The sequence below is a fragment of the Macrotis lagotis genome, chromosome 5, assembly GCF_037893015.1.
Source record: "Macrotis lagotis isolate mMagLag1 chromosome 5, bilby.v1.9.chrom.fasta, whole genome shotgun sequence".
Lineage (NCBI taxonomy): Eukaryota > Metazoa > Chordata > Mammalia > Peramelemorphia > Peramelidae > Macrotis > Macrotis lagotis.
Window position 1 is genome coordinate 42,845,702 of NC_133662.1, and position 19,291 is coordinate 42,864,992.

The 19,291-nt window shown below is 33.8% G+C and overlaps 1 protein-coding gene across 2 annotated transcripts in view; it reads left to right on the forward strand.

Annotated features, from left to right (window-relative positions):
* PRIM2 (DNA primase subunit 2) overlaps positions 1 to 19,291 on the forward strand; it is a 379,634-nt gene that overhangs the window by 338,877 nt on the left and 21,466 nt on the right. For both annotated transcript variants that reach the window (XM_074237283.1, XM_074237284.1), the window contains exons 12-13: positions 3,027 to 3,109; positions 18,815 to 18,883. In XM_074237283.1, the coding sequence (XP_074093384.1) occupies positions 3,027 to 3,109; positions 18,815 to 18,883 (152 nt within the window). The remainder of the gene's footprint in view (positions 1 to 3,026; positions 3,110 to 18,814; positions 18,884 to 19,291) is intronic.

Sequence of the window (19,291 nt, forward strand, 5' to 3'; positions counted from 1 at the left end):
ATCTAAAGTATTCCTGTGATTGAGGTATGGGAAAAGATAGCTTTCAGTATATGATCATTCTTATAAAGTTTTTCAGTACCCTTGGATGTAAACTTATTTGTACTTCAATACTTGAAGTCTTTGAAAGTGATTATAACCATACTACTCATAGTCTTCAGGTCTCTCATAGCAATGTTTGACCTTTTCCAATTTAATCACCATTGTTCATAGTGAAAGAAAAGCAGAATTAAGTAGAAATACCATTACCATTACTCTGTCATCTAATGTATCATTTGCACTAACCAGTGGGTTATTATTTTCTTTTTCATTTTCTGAGCATACTAAAATTAAACAAACTAAATAACAATAGTAACAACAAATCAACTCCTTTTTGTTGTGTGCAGCATGTCTTAAAAGTCTCTTGCTATTTATTTCTAGTTTTTGATGTCCTGACATATTATAGAGAGGCAGCACAGTGTAGTGGAAAGAAGTTTGGTTGGACATAGAGGACTTGAATTTAAATCTTAGATTTTCTAGTGCAATTAGGAGGTGGCTCAGTTCTAGACCTAGTCAAGAAGACTCCTTTTCTTGAATTCAAATATGACCTCAGACACTTGCTAGCTGTATGACCCTGGGCAAGTCACTTAATCCTGTTTCTCTTCAGTCTTCTCATCTGTAAAATGAGCTGAAGAAGAAAATGGTAAACCATTCCTATATCTCTGCCAAGAAAACCTTAAATAGGGTCATGAAAATTCAGACACAATTGAAAAAATGACTGAACAACAGCAATCTGTCACTTACTATGAGCTTGAGGTCATCATCTAATCTTTCTAGGCTTCAGTTTTCTCTGTAAAATCTAAAATCTATTCCAACTCTATATCTTTGATCATGTCTTACTAGTACTGTTCTAGTTTATTTGCATGTATTCTCTTTAAAAAAATTAAAGCATTTCCTAATTTTAGATTGTGCAACCAGATTATTTTAGAATAATTCTTCTTAAAAATCAAAACAGTCTGAATAATAAAGGAATGGTGATAATTATTAGAATGACTTCTATAAACTTTTTTATGTCTCACAGGTGGTTTTTGACCCCATGGTCCTAATTCTGATCTTTCTTATTTACAATTAAGATTATTTGTAAAAACAAATGATAATCCTGGGCTATTTGTTATTTTAAGAACAACCACCTTCTCCCTCTTCTTCAAAATAAAAATATGGAATTAAATATCCAGTTCAATATTTTTTTATTACAACTAATGAGTTGGGCTCAATTCAAGGCATTACATTTCATTAGAGACTTTAACTAAATTTAGTACCTTCAGATGGTAAAGACTCTGAAAATCATGTCATATAAAGAACTGCTGCAAGAATTCACAGTATGTAGTCTAAAAAGGGAAAAAAAAATATGGGAAACTTAATTTATGTTGTTCAAGTTGTTTTAGTCATGTCCAAACTCATCATGATCCCATTGGGTTTTCTTGGCAAAGATACTGGAGTTGTTTGCCATTTCCTTTTCCAGCTCATTTTACAAATGAGGAAATTGAAACAAACAAGGTTAAATTACTTGCCTGGAGTCCCACAACTAGGAAATGTCTAAGAAAGACTGGATTTGTTTTTTAGGTTTTTGTAAGTCAAATGGGGTTAAGTGGCTTGCCCAAGGCTACACAGCTAGGTAATTATTAAGTGTCTGAGACCAGATTTGAACCCAGGTACTCCTGACTCCAGGGCCAGTGCTTTATCCACTGTGCCATCTAGCGGACTGGATTTGAACCATGACATTAGCCATGTCATAGTCAGGTCCAAACCTGCCCTTGTAATCCTCTATACCACCTAACAGGAGCTTAATACCTGCTTTCAGTTATCTAAAGGGTTATCATGTGGAAGAGGAATTAGCTTTGTCCTGTGAAGCCCAAAAGAACAAAAGTAGGTCTAATATAGTTTATATTAGGTTTTATAGTTTTTATTGAATAATTTTATGTTATAAATGCATTGGTTTCATTTTTCAGAGTGTAGAATAATGTTTAAGGTATTTCCCCACATTTCAGATTCCAAATGTCTACCATTGCTTCAATGTTGCTTCAATTTTTTTTTATCGTACTATATATCTAGGAGTCACATTTACTTATTTTTAATTTAATTTTTTAAATCTTTATTTATTTAAGGCAATGAGGTTAACTGATTTTTCCCAAGGTCACACAGCTGGGCAATTATTAAGTGTCTGATTCCAAATTTGAACTCAGGTCCTTCTAACTCCAGAGCCAGTGTTCTATCCACTGTGCCATCTAGCTACCCCTGCCACCTAACTGCCCCAATTTATTTTTTCTAATAAAATAATATATATCCCTTACATGTAACCAGGAAAAATAAAATATTAAATAAATTTTTAAAAAGAGGAAAAATATTATAGATCCCTTTGATCCTATTTGCATAACTTTAAAAGTTTCCTTAATTTGTCACTGTTTACTAAATTAAATAACCAATGCCAGTAATAGTAGTCCTTGTTTACCTCCCAATTAGCAATTTACTGTCCTTTCAATTTTGCTATATCTTTGAATATAAAAGAAATAAATGTAATCTTTGCAAAAAATTTTTAGCATAACTCCCCTCATATTTACTTTCTCCAATTGGATAGATAGGTGGCATATTTGGGGGATAGGACAAGAGTATATGTTTGGAGTATTGCTAAATAATTGCCAAAGAATTTAAGATGTAGTTATAACTATATTGTGATTATCTCTCTGCTTATTAGCTAAGAACCTAATTAAAACTGTTTTCCTCTCCTGAAATGGGAATCTCATCCTACTTGCGTTGCAGTGCTTTATTTAACTCTTGAGCCTGCAGTGCCTTGATAACTGTACAGTTAGAGTCTATTTATAAAAAAAATAAAATAAAAGAGGAAAGCAGTCTCACACATGGGTAATTAACTTTTTTATTAATAAGCTGTTAGACAGTTAAGAAGAGCTTAGTCAGTCTCTCGAGTGTATTATTGTTCTAACTCCTGGGTAAATAGCCTCATTTGTGCACTTGTTGGTGTTTTTGACTGCCAGGGTGCCCATTCCGCCACAGTGATCCTGAGCTGTTGAAGCAGAGGCTCCAGTCATCCAAGATCTCTCAAACCGGGATAAACCAGGTAGGTCAGATTCTCTTCCAAGGTCTTGGTAATGAAGCATCAGATTCTTCTTTTTGGTTTCATTTAATGTTCTCACAGTAGTGCTCCATGCAACTTGTCAGGCAGACTTCCAGATTGCCTATCTTTTAGATGAATTAAGCCAAAGCACTAACTTTTCTAGTTTAATCCCTTCTTAAAAATTCCATTTCTTGTCTGCTGGGCAGCATTTATTCCCCCCCCCTTTGGAAACATGCATGTGTTCATGTGCTTATTTGCATTTATGCCCACATTTGCACTTGGATTTGTTTCTTCATTTTTTCATTTTGAAAAGTGACGCCTCTTTAAAAAGAATAATTTTTGAGTAGTCTATTAAAGCTCGCTAATGAAGCTGAAAATTAATGACAGCATTTTTCATCTTGGGAAAATTTTTTTAATGTCATCAATGTTGCAGAACCTAGGATAATGTGGGGCATGCTGACTATTTTGATAAGCATCACTTGTCACACTATTCAATCCAAAATTCTATTAATAGTTCATTAGATCTAATACTTTGTTTTACAGACGGTTTCAGGGAAAAGCATACATAGAAATGCAAAAATCCCTGTTGTGAATGAATATCTTTCAATACTTAAAAAAATAAAGCTACTTCTCAGAAAAATAATCCCAATTATACTAATGTGTCAGACTGTCTTCTATGCTGATTTGTTGGCTTGGGGTATCAAGTGACCTGGATAACATTCTAAGCTGGAGTAAAACAAGACAAATGTATGAGCTGATGTCCAAAAACCATCATGTATCTTTATAGGATTGGATTTCCTTTAGCAGTCTAATCATCAAAAAATATCTTTTCCTATCTAGCTTCTTGTTTGGAATTCCATTCTTCTGATTCCTTCTATTCCTATTGAGCTGATTGCTGTTAATGCTTGCTATCTATACCAATCACCCCTTCTTAAGTACTTAATAAATACTTGTTAATTAATTAATAGCTACAGAAATAGTAATGATAGAATTCACTTACTCTTCTTTCCTTTCTTCACTGTTTCCAATATATTTCTTTAGCTATAGGGGTTAAGTTGTTTGAGAGCAGGAACTGTTTAATTTTTATTCTGTATATCCAGAATATAATCTCCTTCCTAGAACATGCATGGTACATTTGATGGTACATATATTGCTTATTATAATTTCTTACATTTGAGGTGGGTAATCAGACTCACTCACCATACCTCATTTGTTGTTGTTGTTGAATTGTATCAGTTGTGTCTGACTCTTTGTGACTCCATTTGAGCTTTTCTTGGGAGTAGTATGCCATTCCTTTTCTAGCTCATTTTACAGTTGAGGAAACTGAGGCAAACAGGGTTAAGTGACTTGCCTAGGGTCACACAGTTAGGAAGTATCTGAAGTTGGATTTGAACTCAAGAAGTCTTTCAGATTCTGAGTCCAGTGCTCTATGCATTGTGTCACCTAGGTGCTCCAAACATATTTTTAGGTTGAGGTTTAATTGAGTTTCTAAAATTAACATGGATATGTTAATGGTTAATCAGCAGTCAATAATACTTTTGCTTTTGCTTAGTGCCTTTAGTGAATGACTCCCTGCAGGGTGAAATATGGTAGTTGCTGTAGTCTGTTCTAAAGGACAGTATATTGTTGAATGAAAGGTCTGTGTAGAACCTGACAAGTGTGCATTTAGATCTTTCCATTATGAGTGCTTTTAAATATTTTATTGTCTAAAAGTCATAAAAAATTCACTACTAAAAGGCTTCCAAGGTAAAAACTCTATAACCGTTTATTGATGTTTTATGGTCAGAACTTCTTGGTGAAGATTTCTTTATCCATTTGAAATAACTGGAAATATGACAAATAATCAGAATCATGATATTGGAATGTACATTGAGACAGGCAGGGCCACAGTGGAAACTGCATTTAATCCACATTGTATCATGCTGATCGTGACCACCTATGTCCCTTTTATTTTTACCTTTGCTTCCCTTGATGGTGATGTCCAATCATAACTTTTTTCTCTTTTTTTAAAAATTCATAAAGTGTTACCTTTTGGTGAGAGTCCAAGGGCAACAACACCAGGTTTTCTTTTTCATTTACCCTCTCAAAGGTCACTCTAATTATTTCCTGGAGCCAAATTGTAAGTGAAGAACTAGGCTGAAGGAAAATATGGTTATCTTATATTCCAATAGAACGTTTCATGGTGAGTGTGAACAGGAAGCAATCCTTTGCAAACAGGGAATTATAAAAGAAAAACACAGTGAAGAATGACATCAAAGAAATGTATGCACAGGAAAGAGGTGACCTGGTCATGTGTAAAGAGCATTGGATGGACTGCCTGACTGATATGTTCATAATCTCTCATTAATAAGAATTATAGAAAGACCCTATTTCTTTGATGAGCTTATGGAAAGACAGACAAGAGTTGCCCAGTAAGGGCAGAAATGGATAAATTATGATCTGTATCATTATCAAAAGGATTACCCCAATCTATTAAGTCATAAGTCATTTGATTATCTGAAAATTATTACAATTATCTCTTAATTCTGCAATTACATTCTATGTTCTGTGAAATCACAGACTATATTTAAAAAAAAAACTTTTCTATTCCATCCAATGGCTAACCAAGCCTAAATGTGTGATTGCTTAATAAATATTAATTGAATAAATGGATTATCCATATGTACAAAGGCAGATAACTTACACCACATGTAAGTTTTGGAGACTAGATTTATAGCTTGAGAAAATGGGATCTTGAGTAGATTGATTATATTACTTCTATGTTTCCTTTCGATTCTGAGGCCCATCTTTTGAGGTTCAGATTTTTAAGGGTGGAGAATATAGGAATCAATAGCCAAGCATGATTCCCAAGTGGCAATCTGGAATTTCTTTCCCATTTCTTTTTGAATAGTCCTGGCTGCTGAAACTTCTGGCGAAGGCAGTCAGGATTTCACAGGAGGGGTTTGTGATCTAGCTCAATGCTATTCCACAACTAGCGCATAAGAATATGCCAATGAGGAGATCTGGATATGATGCCATGTCCTGTTTATTCTGCCTAAAAGATACTTAGCTGACCAAGCCCCTGAACTCAATCTTGGATCATCAAGGTTGCTTTATCATAAGCAATCAAAGCCTATTTTGTGCCATCCATCCACTGTGCTAGATCCTGGGGAACACTGAGGCACAAATCAAGCATTCCCTACCTTCAAAGAGCTTATATTCTGGTGAAGAGAAATATTTTAGAATTGGAAAGAACAAGTTTGGACCCATAATGTTATGAGGCAAGTGTGACCAATAAATAAAGAACTCACAGCATTATTTTACATTATAATACCCTGGCCTACAAAGTGCTTCTCTTGCCACTGTTAGAAAGTCAGTATTTTATTATTATCCCCATTTTATAGATGTGGAAATTGAATCTCAGAAAGACTAAGGGGTTTGCCCAACTTCACAGAGCTAAAAGAGTCAGGGATTAAACCATATTAATGACAGTGCTCTTTCCAAGATAACACACTGCCTGTGCTCAAAGTCACAGAATATCAAAGACAGACTATCAGTGACCATCTAGTACAACCCATACTTAAATTGGAATTCCTTCAATCTTCTTCCTGACAAGTGATCACTCAGCCTCTGCTTAAATATAACCAGTGAAGATAATTCTTACATTGTGCAGTAACCCATTCCACTTGTGGGGATTTTTTTTGGGGGGGGGTTGTTTGTTTGTTTTTAGGTTTTTTGCAAGGCAAATGGGATTAAGTGGCTTGCCCAAGGCCACACAGATAGGAAATTATTAAGTGTCTGAGGCCAGATTTGAACCCAGGTACTCCTGACTCCAAGGCCAGTGCTTTATCCACTACGCCACCTAGCCACCCCAAAAGACATTTTTTTTTAGATTTTTTTCAAGGCAATGGGGTTAAGTGGCTTGCCCAAGGCCACACAGCTAGGTAATTATTAAGTGTCTGAGGTCGGATTTGAACCCAGGTGCTCCTGACTCCAAGGCTGGTGCTCTATCCACTGCACCACTAAGCAGCCCCCACTTGTTTTTCTTTATAGCAAACCTGAATTTACCTTTTCTCCATTGGTCTTGTTTTATATTTCTAGACAAGGAAAATAAACTATTTTTTTTTACAGGGAAGGAAGTTTATAAGGGACAGTGTACTAGATGGGGAGTAGGAAGAGATATATGTTCAGGAAATAAAGGTGATTTAAAAATAAAATTACTAAGAAAAGAAAAAGATCTTTTTTTTATTTCATTTATTTTAAAACAATTATAATATCTTTCCTCTATCTACTCCTTTCAGAGCTGAAAGTTTCCATAGGGTCTGTCCCCTCATCTTCTTTCTTAAGAAGTATCTGGGGTTTTTTTTCTTTATACCTTACTAATAGTACCTTCAGCACCTCTCCTAATGAAGATTTTTTTCCTTTTATCTCTGCCTTCTTCATTTCCAGATTTCTACCAGCACCTCTGTTTTTCTTTTGATGTATTTCTGTGTCTGTTTTCTCACCTATTTTCCCAATCTTCATTGCTCTTCAATGCATTATAAACATAATATGTTGATTCTTTGTTTTTAAAATATTTAAAATTTCAATTCAGATTAACATTTTTTATTATGTGCTTATGTATATGATATTCAATTAAATTCTAGTCAAACACAGTGCTTAATTAAAATGGTAGAGATCACTATGTTAGGTGCTGGTGATATAAAGACAAAAATGAAACAATCACATTCTCTTAGCAAATAAATGGATAAAAATGTTTTAGACTCAGGGAGAGAATGTTTCGGTGCACCCAACACCCATGTCATCTTATTATAATATGATTCATTTATCTGTGGGATTTTTCTGTTGAAATAATTAGTTTGGTTTTCTTTTTAAATTTGATCAACTAACCATATTTTTCAGGATATGATTATCTACTGTATCTACTTGCGTACTTAAGGCATTTTGAAGATTAAGTCCCTTCTATTTCCTCTTTCCATTTCCTTTAAATATATGTCTGTATTTAGGAATTACACATGCAGATATTAGTAATAAAATAATCTATGTAGAAATAATCATCCAAAATTTAGTTTCTGCACTTTAACTGAATGAGATTTTTGTTTATCTACATGGTATTTTATCCTCGCACTTGTCAAAAGAGCTTATACACGAAATTTTCACATTGGAATTCTTTAGCTGGCAGTCTTAATGGCTTTGCTATGTGCCCTGCCATTTTAATGGATAAGTTGTCTCACTCTGTACCTCCCTGGGTTTGATTAGAATTTAATCACATATAACACATCTAAACCCTGACTGAGTTTGATCAATAAACAACAATAATTGCCATCCACAGACAAGTACAAGGGGCTGGTTGTGCATTGTAATATATGCTGTAATGCAATTAGCATCTCTTGTTGTGAACCATGCCCTGATTCTGGGTCTTTGGAGGAGCTTGGCATACTTATTTCCTTGGCAAATAGCAAGAGCGCTTGAACTACCATCACAATATTGAACAAGTTGAAGCCTTAGTAAATGGTGTTATACCTATAGAACATTTTCAGGCTATTCATTTTGCTATTGTTCACTGATCCTTCAAATAAAAGCCATATAAAGATTATTTTTTCATATATTTAGGGTTAGTCATATACATAATTTAATGTGGTATTAAAGCATGATAGGACATCATGGCCAATGATAGATGATCACAATATCCAATCCCACCTCCATATTCAAAATGTCAGTTTGTATTGTTAATGAGATTCAGCTCTGCCTTCAATTTGGGCAAGTCATTTAATATTACTATAATGATATTTCTTATTACCTTTCTCCACCAATTAAAAAGATCACCAATGGGAAAGGAGAAAGTGTAAGGAAGAGGGTACACATGTATCAATTGTTTACTATAGTGTTTTTTTTAACAAGCATTATCTCATTTAATTCTCACAATGACTCTACTATTATTATTCACATTTTACAGTTGAGTCAACCAAAGCAATTAGAGACTAAGTAACTTGTTCATTCATCCATTCAAGTAACATTTAAGGGCCTCCTTTGTGCCAGGGAGTGATAATAAGGAAATAATAATATTAACAGTAAGAATCTGAGCTTGAATTTGAACTCAGGTCTTTTCTGACTTCAGACCTAATGTTCTTGCCACACCAGTACAGCATAGTACCTTGCCATGTAGTAGTTTCCCCATAGATGTTAGAACGAGTGAATGAATGAATGATTAAATAGAATTTATATAATTCAAGTTTATATAGTGGTTTACAGTAACAAATATTGAATTACTATGATGTAAGTTCTTTATTTAGGAAATTTTAATTTTTAGCTTTTTTTCCAGTAACTGTATTTTCTTGTTCTTCCTTTATTGTATATGATTTCTTGGGAGAAAAAAATATCACTCTAAGCTGAATACATTACATTTTATCAGGTGAATCTCATAAAAATTATATGAAATAGGTACTGTGATAACTGTTTCTTCCTTTTTAGTGATGAAGGCACTGGAATACAGAGAGATTAAGTAACTTGCTCCTGGTCACATTCCTAGCCTCAGAGGTTTTATTTGAACTCCAGTCCTCTTGCATTGTGATTCGGCCCCATGCCCATTGTAACACACTGTCTTTCAGATAAGAGCCCTGGGACATGAACCCATAAAATACCCATAAAGTCCTGACAGTATCCAAAGTTATATAAAAGAACCTGGGAATCTATGTGTAGCTATTCCCATATCTTTTAATCCAAGTAGTCAATTCTGGAAATATTCTTCAGTTGTTTCTAGCTGACTATTTTCCTTTTGTAGTGAAATAGTCTCTTGCGATGAACGAGTTAAAAGCTTTTAAAATTTGTTTTTCAGATTTTTCTTGATATAGTTGTGTTTTGCTGCAAGGGATACAACCTCTTTAAAGTTGTTTCTGAAAGTACTGGAGAGACAGGGTGCATGTGAAGCTCCCTGTAGCTTGGTATTGCCTTCCTTTTCTATTTGTATCTATAGTGCCTTGCCCCTAATAGGTCTTCAACAAATATATTTGTTGCAGCACCATTTTCTAAAACCTTCTTTTCTTTCTCTTTAGATTTTCTGTAAGAAGAAAGGAAATATGTTTTTTAAAAGAACCTTGACTTTCTGTCTCTTTTAATGATTTTTTTAAAAAAAAGTGAAACTAGATACAATAGATAATCTCAAGAAATTATAACAGTGAGTGACATCATAGCTAGAAACTGAAAAATTGCCCACCCTTTCCACTTCTTGGGAGGTTGGTTAAAACACTATTGTTCACTGTCGTAAAATCCTCAGGCAGTTATTGTCTGCATTAAATCTAAAACTGGTAAATGCTTTTTAATGATGAAATCTTTCAAAATGGACAGTTTAAAAGACTTAAAAGTAACACTATGTCAAGGAGACTTTGTGGCAAAGATAAATCTAAGTGACACCTTACCCAATGTTCAAATAAATCCCATCTACCCCACATGGCTATGATTTTCTTTGGTAGATCATCTTTATCAATGAAAGATTGTATTCAATCTTTTCATTACCTTATGACCAATACCTGCCTTTAAGAAAATCCTCTTTCTATTTCATCCCAGAGAACATTTCCTCTTATCTCAGGAATTGACTCCTGCACTCAGTTTCCCTTTTTTTGGTGTTGTAATTGAAAATGTGTACATTGTTCTTGATGAATCTCAGGAAGGTATTAAGCAAAAGCTGGGAAGGTAAATATGAGAACTGGCCTCAAAAGAGGCCTGGTTGGGTCTTTAGGCTTTGTCATAAAGCCTTTGTCTGTCATTGTACAACTGATAGAGTTTCTCTAGGGCACTCTTCTCTTCCTGGTAAAATGAAAATAAATAATGATTTAAAGATTAATGAGACAATGTTGATAAAGCAGGTTGGAAGAAAAATAGCTGCATAAATCAAATAGTATATGATAGGCCCAACTATGAAAGAGATTTTACTTAAGATTTTTAAAAAATCAACTTTAAAATGAGCTGACATTTTCCAGTGGAAGGTCATTAATAGTAATATTCATTATCTACATTTATATGATTTAAAAAAATTAAATTATTCATCTGCATAACAGCAGAATGAGTGTGAGAGGAAAAATATATTATCCTTAGGGATATTGCAGTGAGAATATGGATCTAATTATTGTAAAAGGAGGAAATCTGTTATTATGGAATGAGTAATAGTTATAGAAGCAACTTAACTGGTTTCAAATATCAAAAATACTACTGACCACCTGTGAATTTGCTCTTCCTTTTTGGACTTCAGTTTCCTCATCTGTAAAATTAGAGGCTTAAGTAGATGATTTCCATAACATCTAGCTCTAAATATATAATTTCTAAATATAGCCTTATTTCAAACAAGGAATTAAAGTGAAGTTTCTCAGAGTTCAGTTTCAGTATTGTTCTACGATTGTACCACCTTTTTTTTTTATTAGAGCTGTTTGATAGAATTGATTACATAGACAAGAAATTAAGGTTTGGAGAAAATTAAATCATTAATCTTTTTTTTTAAATGCAAGAAAAATAGAAAAAATTAATACTGATGCATGGTGTGATGCTGACTTCCATGAAAAGATAGAAGAGGCCAGGAACTTATAGACTTTTTAGAATCCTCTTTGGATCAGTTCATAAAAATCTTTTCATACTAATTTATAATTTATATTAATTATCTTTTATAGAACAGAATTATTAAATTGAATTCATTTATCATAATTTGTTGAGACATTCTCCAGTAGATGGGCATCCATTTTCTTCAATTCTCCACAATGATTTTTTTTCTAATCATGTCACTTTCTAATTATCTGTACTATTAAATTCCTTGAAGGCAGGGATTTTTAGTCCCTCTTTGTTTCCCTGATGCATGGGACCTAGTACAAAGTAAGTGCTTCACTCTCTGACCTTACATCACACACATACATACATACACACATATAAAATATGAAGGAAGTGAGCAATCAATTTTCAAAGAAGTTGAAAATGGCAAATATAGGCAAAAAAAAATTTGTAAAAAAACTAAAAGAATGATGACTACTGGCTTATTGCCTACTTTTCCATTTATTTACAATGTTAAGAATAGCTTGTACATATATCAAGTGGGTCTTCAGTTTTCCATAGAATACCACATACCATCATATAATTGCCAGAAAAATATAGCAAGTATTAGATTCTATTCCACTTATTAGATAATTATTTTTGAAAAAGTATGTGGTTCAGTAGAGCAAAACACTACTTTAGATTTTTTTCTTTCAGCAAAGTTTCTAGGAGGAGCTAGCATTTATATATTATATATTACTGTATGCTAGGCTCAATGCAAAGTGCTTTACAAGTATCTTATTTGTTGCTTAAAATAACTTCAGGAGGTAGGTGTTGCTATTACCTCCATTTTTATGATGAGAAGCTGAGATAAACAAAGTCATTCTCCCAGGGACACAGCTAGTAAATGTCTGAGGTCAGATTGGATCTCAGGCTTTCCTGACTCTAGGCTCAGTGTTACATTTATTGTGCCACTTAGTTGTCCCCACTATGTATGTCATCTAACAATTATACAAGATTTCTTGAAAGTCAAAGTTAACCTTATCCAATGACCTTCTAATTATAGCTGTGTGACCCAGGGTAAGTCATTTAACCAGTGTTTGCCTTACTGTTTTAAAATGAGTATGAGAATAGTATCTACTTCTACATTGCTGTGAGGACCAAAGGTATTTGTTAGGGACACAGAAATCTGACACAAAATCCAGTTTTAAAAGAGATTCCTTGTGATTAATCAAGTCTTCCAGTTGTTCCTGTGTATAGATCTTGTGCCACTGTTTGCACTAAGTGTTAGAACTTTGTAGATTTTCTTGAATGAGATTTATAATCACTCAAAAGAAAGTGGCCTAACCAAACTGTCCTGAAGAAGAGCAGGTTGATTAAGAATACCTGTTTTGGGGCAGCTAGGTGGCATAGTGGATAAAGCACTGGCCCTGGAGTCAGCAATATCTGGGTTCAAATTTGGTCTCAGACACTTAATAATTACCTAGCTGTGTGGCCTTTGGGCAAGCCACTTAACCCCTGTTTGCCTTGCAAAAACCTAAAAAAAAAAAAGAATACTTGTTTTTCAGATTGTCATTTGCATTTAGATGGGCATCCTCTTGAATTCATCCATTATATACTTATAATATGACTATGTGTGTATGTGGAGACATGGAACCAGAGACTGAAAATGAAGAATGAGTTAGACTTAATAGCTACAACATTGTAAATAGAAAGAATACATACTGAAAGCTCAAAAGTGAAAATAATTACAAAGATTAAATAGGGTTTAAAAGATGAATTCTGAAAGGACATTCTCAACTTACTCTTTCATGGAGATGGTAACTACACAGGTGTTGTGCATTGTGTATATTTTTGGATGTTTTCAGTGTTATGGGATGACTGGGAAAAATTGTTGTTCAGTCATTTTCAATCATGTCTGACTTTTCATGACCTTTTTGGAGTTTTCTTGGCAAAGCTAGTGGATTTCCTTCTCTAGCTAATTTTACAGATGAGGAACTAAGGCAAGAAGAGTTATATGATTTGACCAGGGTCACATAGTAAGTATCTGAGACCAGATTCAAACTCAAAAAGATCAGTCTTTCTTACTCCAGACTCAGTAATCTACTGTACTACCTAGCGGCCTTTTGGGAAGGTCAGGAGATAGAATCCTTGGGATAACCATGATGATATAAGAAACAAAAGGCAGTTGTAAAAACTTATTTTAAAAAAGTATGTTGTATATGAAAAACCTTAAATAACCAATATTATATATGTATGTATGTATAATATATATTATATATATAATAAATATTTCAAATTTTGCTGCTGAAAATATGAAATCAAAGCTTATCATCAATTGGTAAGAATTTATTAAGCATTCATCATGTGTGAGGCATTAAAGATTCAAAAAAAAAAAAAAGGAAACAGACCTTATCCTCTAGATTCTTACATTCCTTCTGTTTTATTCTTACATTTTGATCTGGGATAACATTTATACAAATAAATGTTTACATTTGAATATTGTAATGCTAAGTAACTTTAGAGAGGAATACTTTAATACCTTTAGGGAGTGGATGTTGGAGAAAGGCCTCCTATAGCAAGTCATTTGAGCAGAATCTTGAAGAGGTTCCCAAATGAGAACTGAGGGTATTCCAGGCAGGAGGGATAGACAATGCAAAGGCCTGAAGATAACCATCTAGTGTGAGGAGCAACAAGTAGGTCAGTATGGGTGGACCATAGAGTGAATGCAGGTTAAGTTGTTTAATGTCTTGACTTGAAAGTGAATTGACTTAAGTGCAGAGTTATCAGCCTCACTCTCCTCCCATCAACTGAGTTCAGTTGTGACTGGAAAGATAGAAAGGAAGTAGACTATTAAAATCCAAATAAAAGAGTCTTTATATTTGATCCTTGCAGTAAAGGGAACTACTGGAGGCTTGGAGAGGGGAATAATATAATCAGACCAGCCCTTTGGGAAAATCACTTTTGCATCTCAATAGAGAATAGATTAGAGTGGAGAGATATTTGAGGCCAAGAACTACTTTAGTCACCCAAGGTGAGAGGTGATAAGGCTGAACCAGGGTGATAATTATGTGAATGAAGGAAAAAGTCCAAGAAATATCTTGGACATAGTATTAAAATTTTTGCAAATTTTTTATTGGATATGTGGAATGAGGAAGGGTAAGGGTCCCCCAGAGTCCTCTACCTTTAACTATAGTGTAAGATCTGAATTAAACTCCCCACTCCTCTGAATTGTAAATATCCTAATTCTATGCTAGGCTGAAAAAAGACCAGAAAAGGGGGTCAGGGTGGTTTCCAAAGATGAAAACAGCTAAAGACAAAATTCAGACTGACACAAATAGAAATTAGTTTAATTCATTGAGGAATATGTTCTAAATCAGACAATTTGGTAAAATGTGTTCCTAGACAATAAAAATAAAAATCAGTAAAGTTCTCTGCATGCAATTTTTGTTATTGTTTTAAATAAACATTTTAAATAAAATGCCCTACAACATTAGAAGACACTTTCCTCTCTAAATGAAGGTCAATGCCAAATTGTACAGACTGTTTTGCTGAGTGTGTTTGAAACAAGAACAAGCCATAATACACAAAGTTGTTCCAGACCTTGCATCTATACCACATTTTCTATAACCTTTGAAATAAAGGAAGGTTAGAAATGGAGTTTGAACAAAGTCTGGTTCATGTTAGGAAGATTGAGCTTAAAAAAAATGGTAAATCCATGCTGGCAGCCACTTTAACATGAGACCAAAAATGACCTTGAATTAGAGGAAGATTAGCAACACGTCTCATTATCGGGTGCAACATTCTCTAGCTGTAAAACATCTTGGCCATTGAAGCCAAAGATCTAATGGGCAGGTGGTTGGGTTCCGCTGCCAAACAATCATCTTAACCTCATTAGTAGTCACTAGAGCAAAAGGGGGAGAGGAAGTTGCAGATGGCCAGGAATGAAAAAGGAACATTAGGATTTAAGAGGGGGATGCCACTCCAAGTTTAAATCGGTCATCAAGATTATAAATCTATCTAAAGAAACTGACATTTGCCAGAAATGGCTGTGGATATTTTATATGGAACTTATGATCATTAATGACCAAATTAGTAGGTCATGCTTATGTTGACTCTTTTGTTAATTTGGTAAAAGTATTCTTCTCCCACTCATTACTTCCAGAAAAAAAAGAGGAAATAGATTTATAGTTTGTCTATTTGCTGAACTTGGATAGATCTATATCTTTTGACTAAGACTGATCTTTAGTTAGAAATACAGAAAAAAGAACTTAAGCTTTGTCATCCCTTTTTCTTAATATTAATTAATCCTATAAAATTCTCAGTTTGGCATTTAAAAACTTCCTTTCTTGTCCTCTTCCATCCTTTTCTGTCTTCTTCTTATATTTACCCCTTTCACTCACGCTAGGGTCCAGTTACACTGACCTGTTTGTAACTCTTTAAACATAACATTACATCTCCCATCTCCTGGAATGCCTACCTGGGAGATCTGAATTTCCCCAGCTTGTCTCAAAACTAAGCTTAAATTCTGCCTTCTACATACAAGGAACTTTTACAGATTCCTTTAGGTTTCAATTTAGTTACCTCCAAAGTTAACTTTCTTTTCTTTTGTACATACTTATAATCATGCATGTTGTTTCTCCTTACTACATTGCAAACCCCTAAAGGACAGGGACCCTTTTGCTTTGTCCTTGTATCTCTAAGTCATAGCCTACAGTAGATACATGCTTGTTGATTGATTTTATTTTTTTCTTCCAGTAAATGAAGTTATCTAGAGTTAGAGTGCCAGACTGTTATTATCATCTGAAGACTAACCTAGCAAAGTTTTTAGAAGTTTATCATCAGAAGGTGATGAGGATTTGAGCTCAGAGGTGAACTTCTTTGGAAAAGTGTGGCAGTCAGTTGGCAAAATTAATATATATCACTGTATATGTTTTTATGGGTGTACTGTATATGTTTATAATGGATTTTATTTTTATTTCCAAATGGAATACAAGACAGATTTTTTGCTAATTAAAAAATAAAATTAAATTTTAAAAACAAATATTTATAAGTATCTGCTATATGCTATAAGCATTTCAGAATATAAAGATAAAATTTTACTGAATTATTGTTCCTATTTATAATCATTTACTTTCACTTATTTTTGTTATAAAAATTAATGAGAGTAGACAGGCCAAATATGCACACTGGGGTACCTTCACAGATGGAGTCATGAATCTTTTGGGGGGGGGGGGGGAGAGAGAGAGAGAGAGAGAGAGAGAGAGAGAGAGAGAGAGAGAGAGAGAGGCCCCTCATATAGATTAACTCATTTGAGTCTCCCAACAATTCTTTTAAATAGGGACTATGGATATTGTTATCATTTTTAGTTTTCAGAGAAGAAAGCTGAGAGTTTTAGTGACTTGGGCTGTAGTTATAGCTAATAAATGGCAGAAACTGATGCAAACTCAGGTCTTACCTGGTCCAAGGCCAACACTATGTCAGTTTGACCATTCTTCCTCTTTATTCCTCATAGTCCTTGCCATCCCCAGCTGGCAAGGAAAACCTCATGAACTATATTGCTTCCATTGTGTGTATCATTAATGCCAGATTTGCTCTCAAAAGTTATCACTTTTAGGGAATGATTTCTACAGTTACATTAAAGGTCCTAAATCTTATTCTTTGTGATTTTAATTTTGCTTCCACCAATTTATTTTTGACATTTTTGACTTCTCCAAATTTTCAGTTTCGAAATATAGTCAAGGATTTTCATTTTGATTCCTACTTGCCTATTTATAGTTACCATTGATAATTGCCAGGAGGTATTGTCAGGTTCATCTCCATGATACCATTTCATTTGACTTTGTATTTGCAAGAGGAATTACAGTGATACAGACAGAAGTGTCTGTATTGCTTGGCAAAAGTTTGGAAAGTGTATTTTTCTTCATTATTGTTCATATATCTCTTCATTTCTTCTTAATTGAATTACTGCTGTAAGAATTCAAGAGAATATAGACAGGTCACATGTGCAGACAGTGCACATATTTGAGTTCAGGAGCTTTCTGACTTGGCCCTCCAAATTTTTTTATATAGAATTTAACTGTCAATGGCAAAAAGTATGGAAATTTAATCAATGGAACTATAACAAAAACAATGCATTTAAACACATTCTTGGCTGAATCTTGTGTTTTGATCTATTCTGCAAATGTAATTTATTTGTATATCTGTCAATACCTGTAAGGCTACATCCAATAATGAGCATGGCAGGGATTGAAGAGTGCATCCATTCCAGTCTTGGACACCAAAAGGTCAGCCTTTTGAAAAGAGGCAGAAATTAACATTTTCCTGAAATTTATTTTCCTCCTTCCTGAGGTTATCACTTAATTCCAGCAATTTACCATGTTTGATAAACTGGCAGAGTATGTATTTTGATTATTTGGTGGGAGGGAAAAGGTGTTGTAACTTAAAAAATTCCAACTAGTATTGCACTTTGCTGATAAGAATGGGAATTTGTGCAGTACTGAAGAGATTACAGGAAGCACAATCGGAGAGAAAATTGTATTTACAAAAGATAGGCTGATGTTCCTAATAGGTGTTCAGAATAGACCATTCATGCTCATATTCTGCTGAGCTTTACTAGAAATAACTTCATTTCTAAAAAGGAGACATCTGATTGAAGGTAAAAGCATTCTTCCTTTACTGATACTTGTCTAAAGGGTTTACATTAAATTTTCCTGATGGGTGCACAGCCGTATTTTATGCATATCTATATAAACTGGTAATGCAAATAATAAAAATCTAAATATTATATGTGATTGCTTTTTGCTCAGACCACTCAGATTACTAGATTCATATCTACAGTTATGGGAGAAATGTTGTAATATGGTGATCTGACAATAACTGTCAAAAATATAATACTAGGGTGCATTTTCATCTTCTTGTTTAAGTAAAATTATTGAAATTCACAGTTGTTAGGTCAAAAGATTTTTTTTTCTCTTTCTTGCCATTGGGGATGGGGAGAAGGTATTACTGCCCTAATATCCCCTTTGTAGCATTGCCATGTTGTTAGAATTGTCATTGTATATATAAATTGCAAAAAATTGTCCTGCTGCATGATTTATTGCATTTTATACCTAGAATAAAGAAATGAGAAAAGACCATTGTTGCTTAGTCATTGTATTTTAGATTAAACTTTTAATCCTTCTGTCTCTTTCCCTCTGCCTTCCTGTCTATCTCAAGATTTTGGATTACGTAAAAGGCACACACTACCAGTTGGCATGCCAGAAATTCTTTGATCTAACACATAATGTAAGTACACATTTGAATTTTATATCCTAATAATTAGATTGTCTACATATTATCATAAAGTGATCTAACACATAATGTAAGTACACATTTGAATTTTATATCCTAATTATTAGATTGTCTACATATTATCATAAAGTAATTCTAAATGATCATTTGTTATTTTATTATATTTTAATAGCATTACAGTATAAATTATTATATAAATTGTTATAAGAAATCCTAGAAACTCAATGAACTTCAGTTAACTGCATCCATCAAGAGTGGTAGTACTGTGTTGATTTTTTATAAGTTTATTAAACTTTGAGAGGTAGTGTGGCATAGTAGCTAAAGAAACTGATTCATGGGAAGATCTAGATTTAAGTCCCTCCTCCAACATCATGACTGTGACTTAAGTAAGTTGCTTACTGT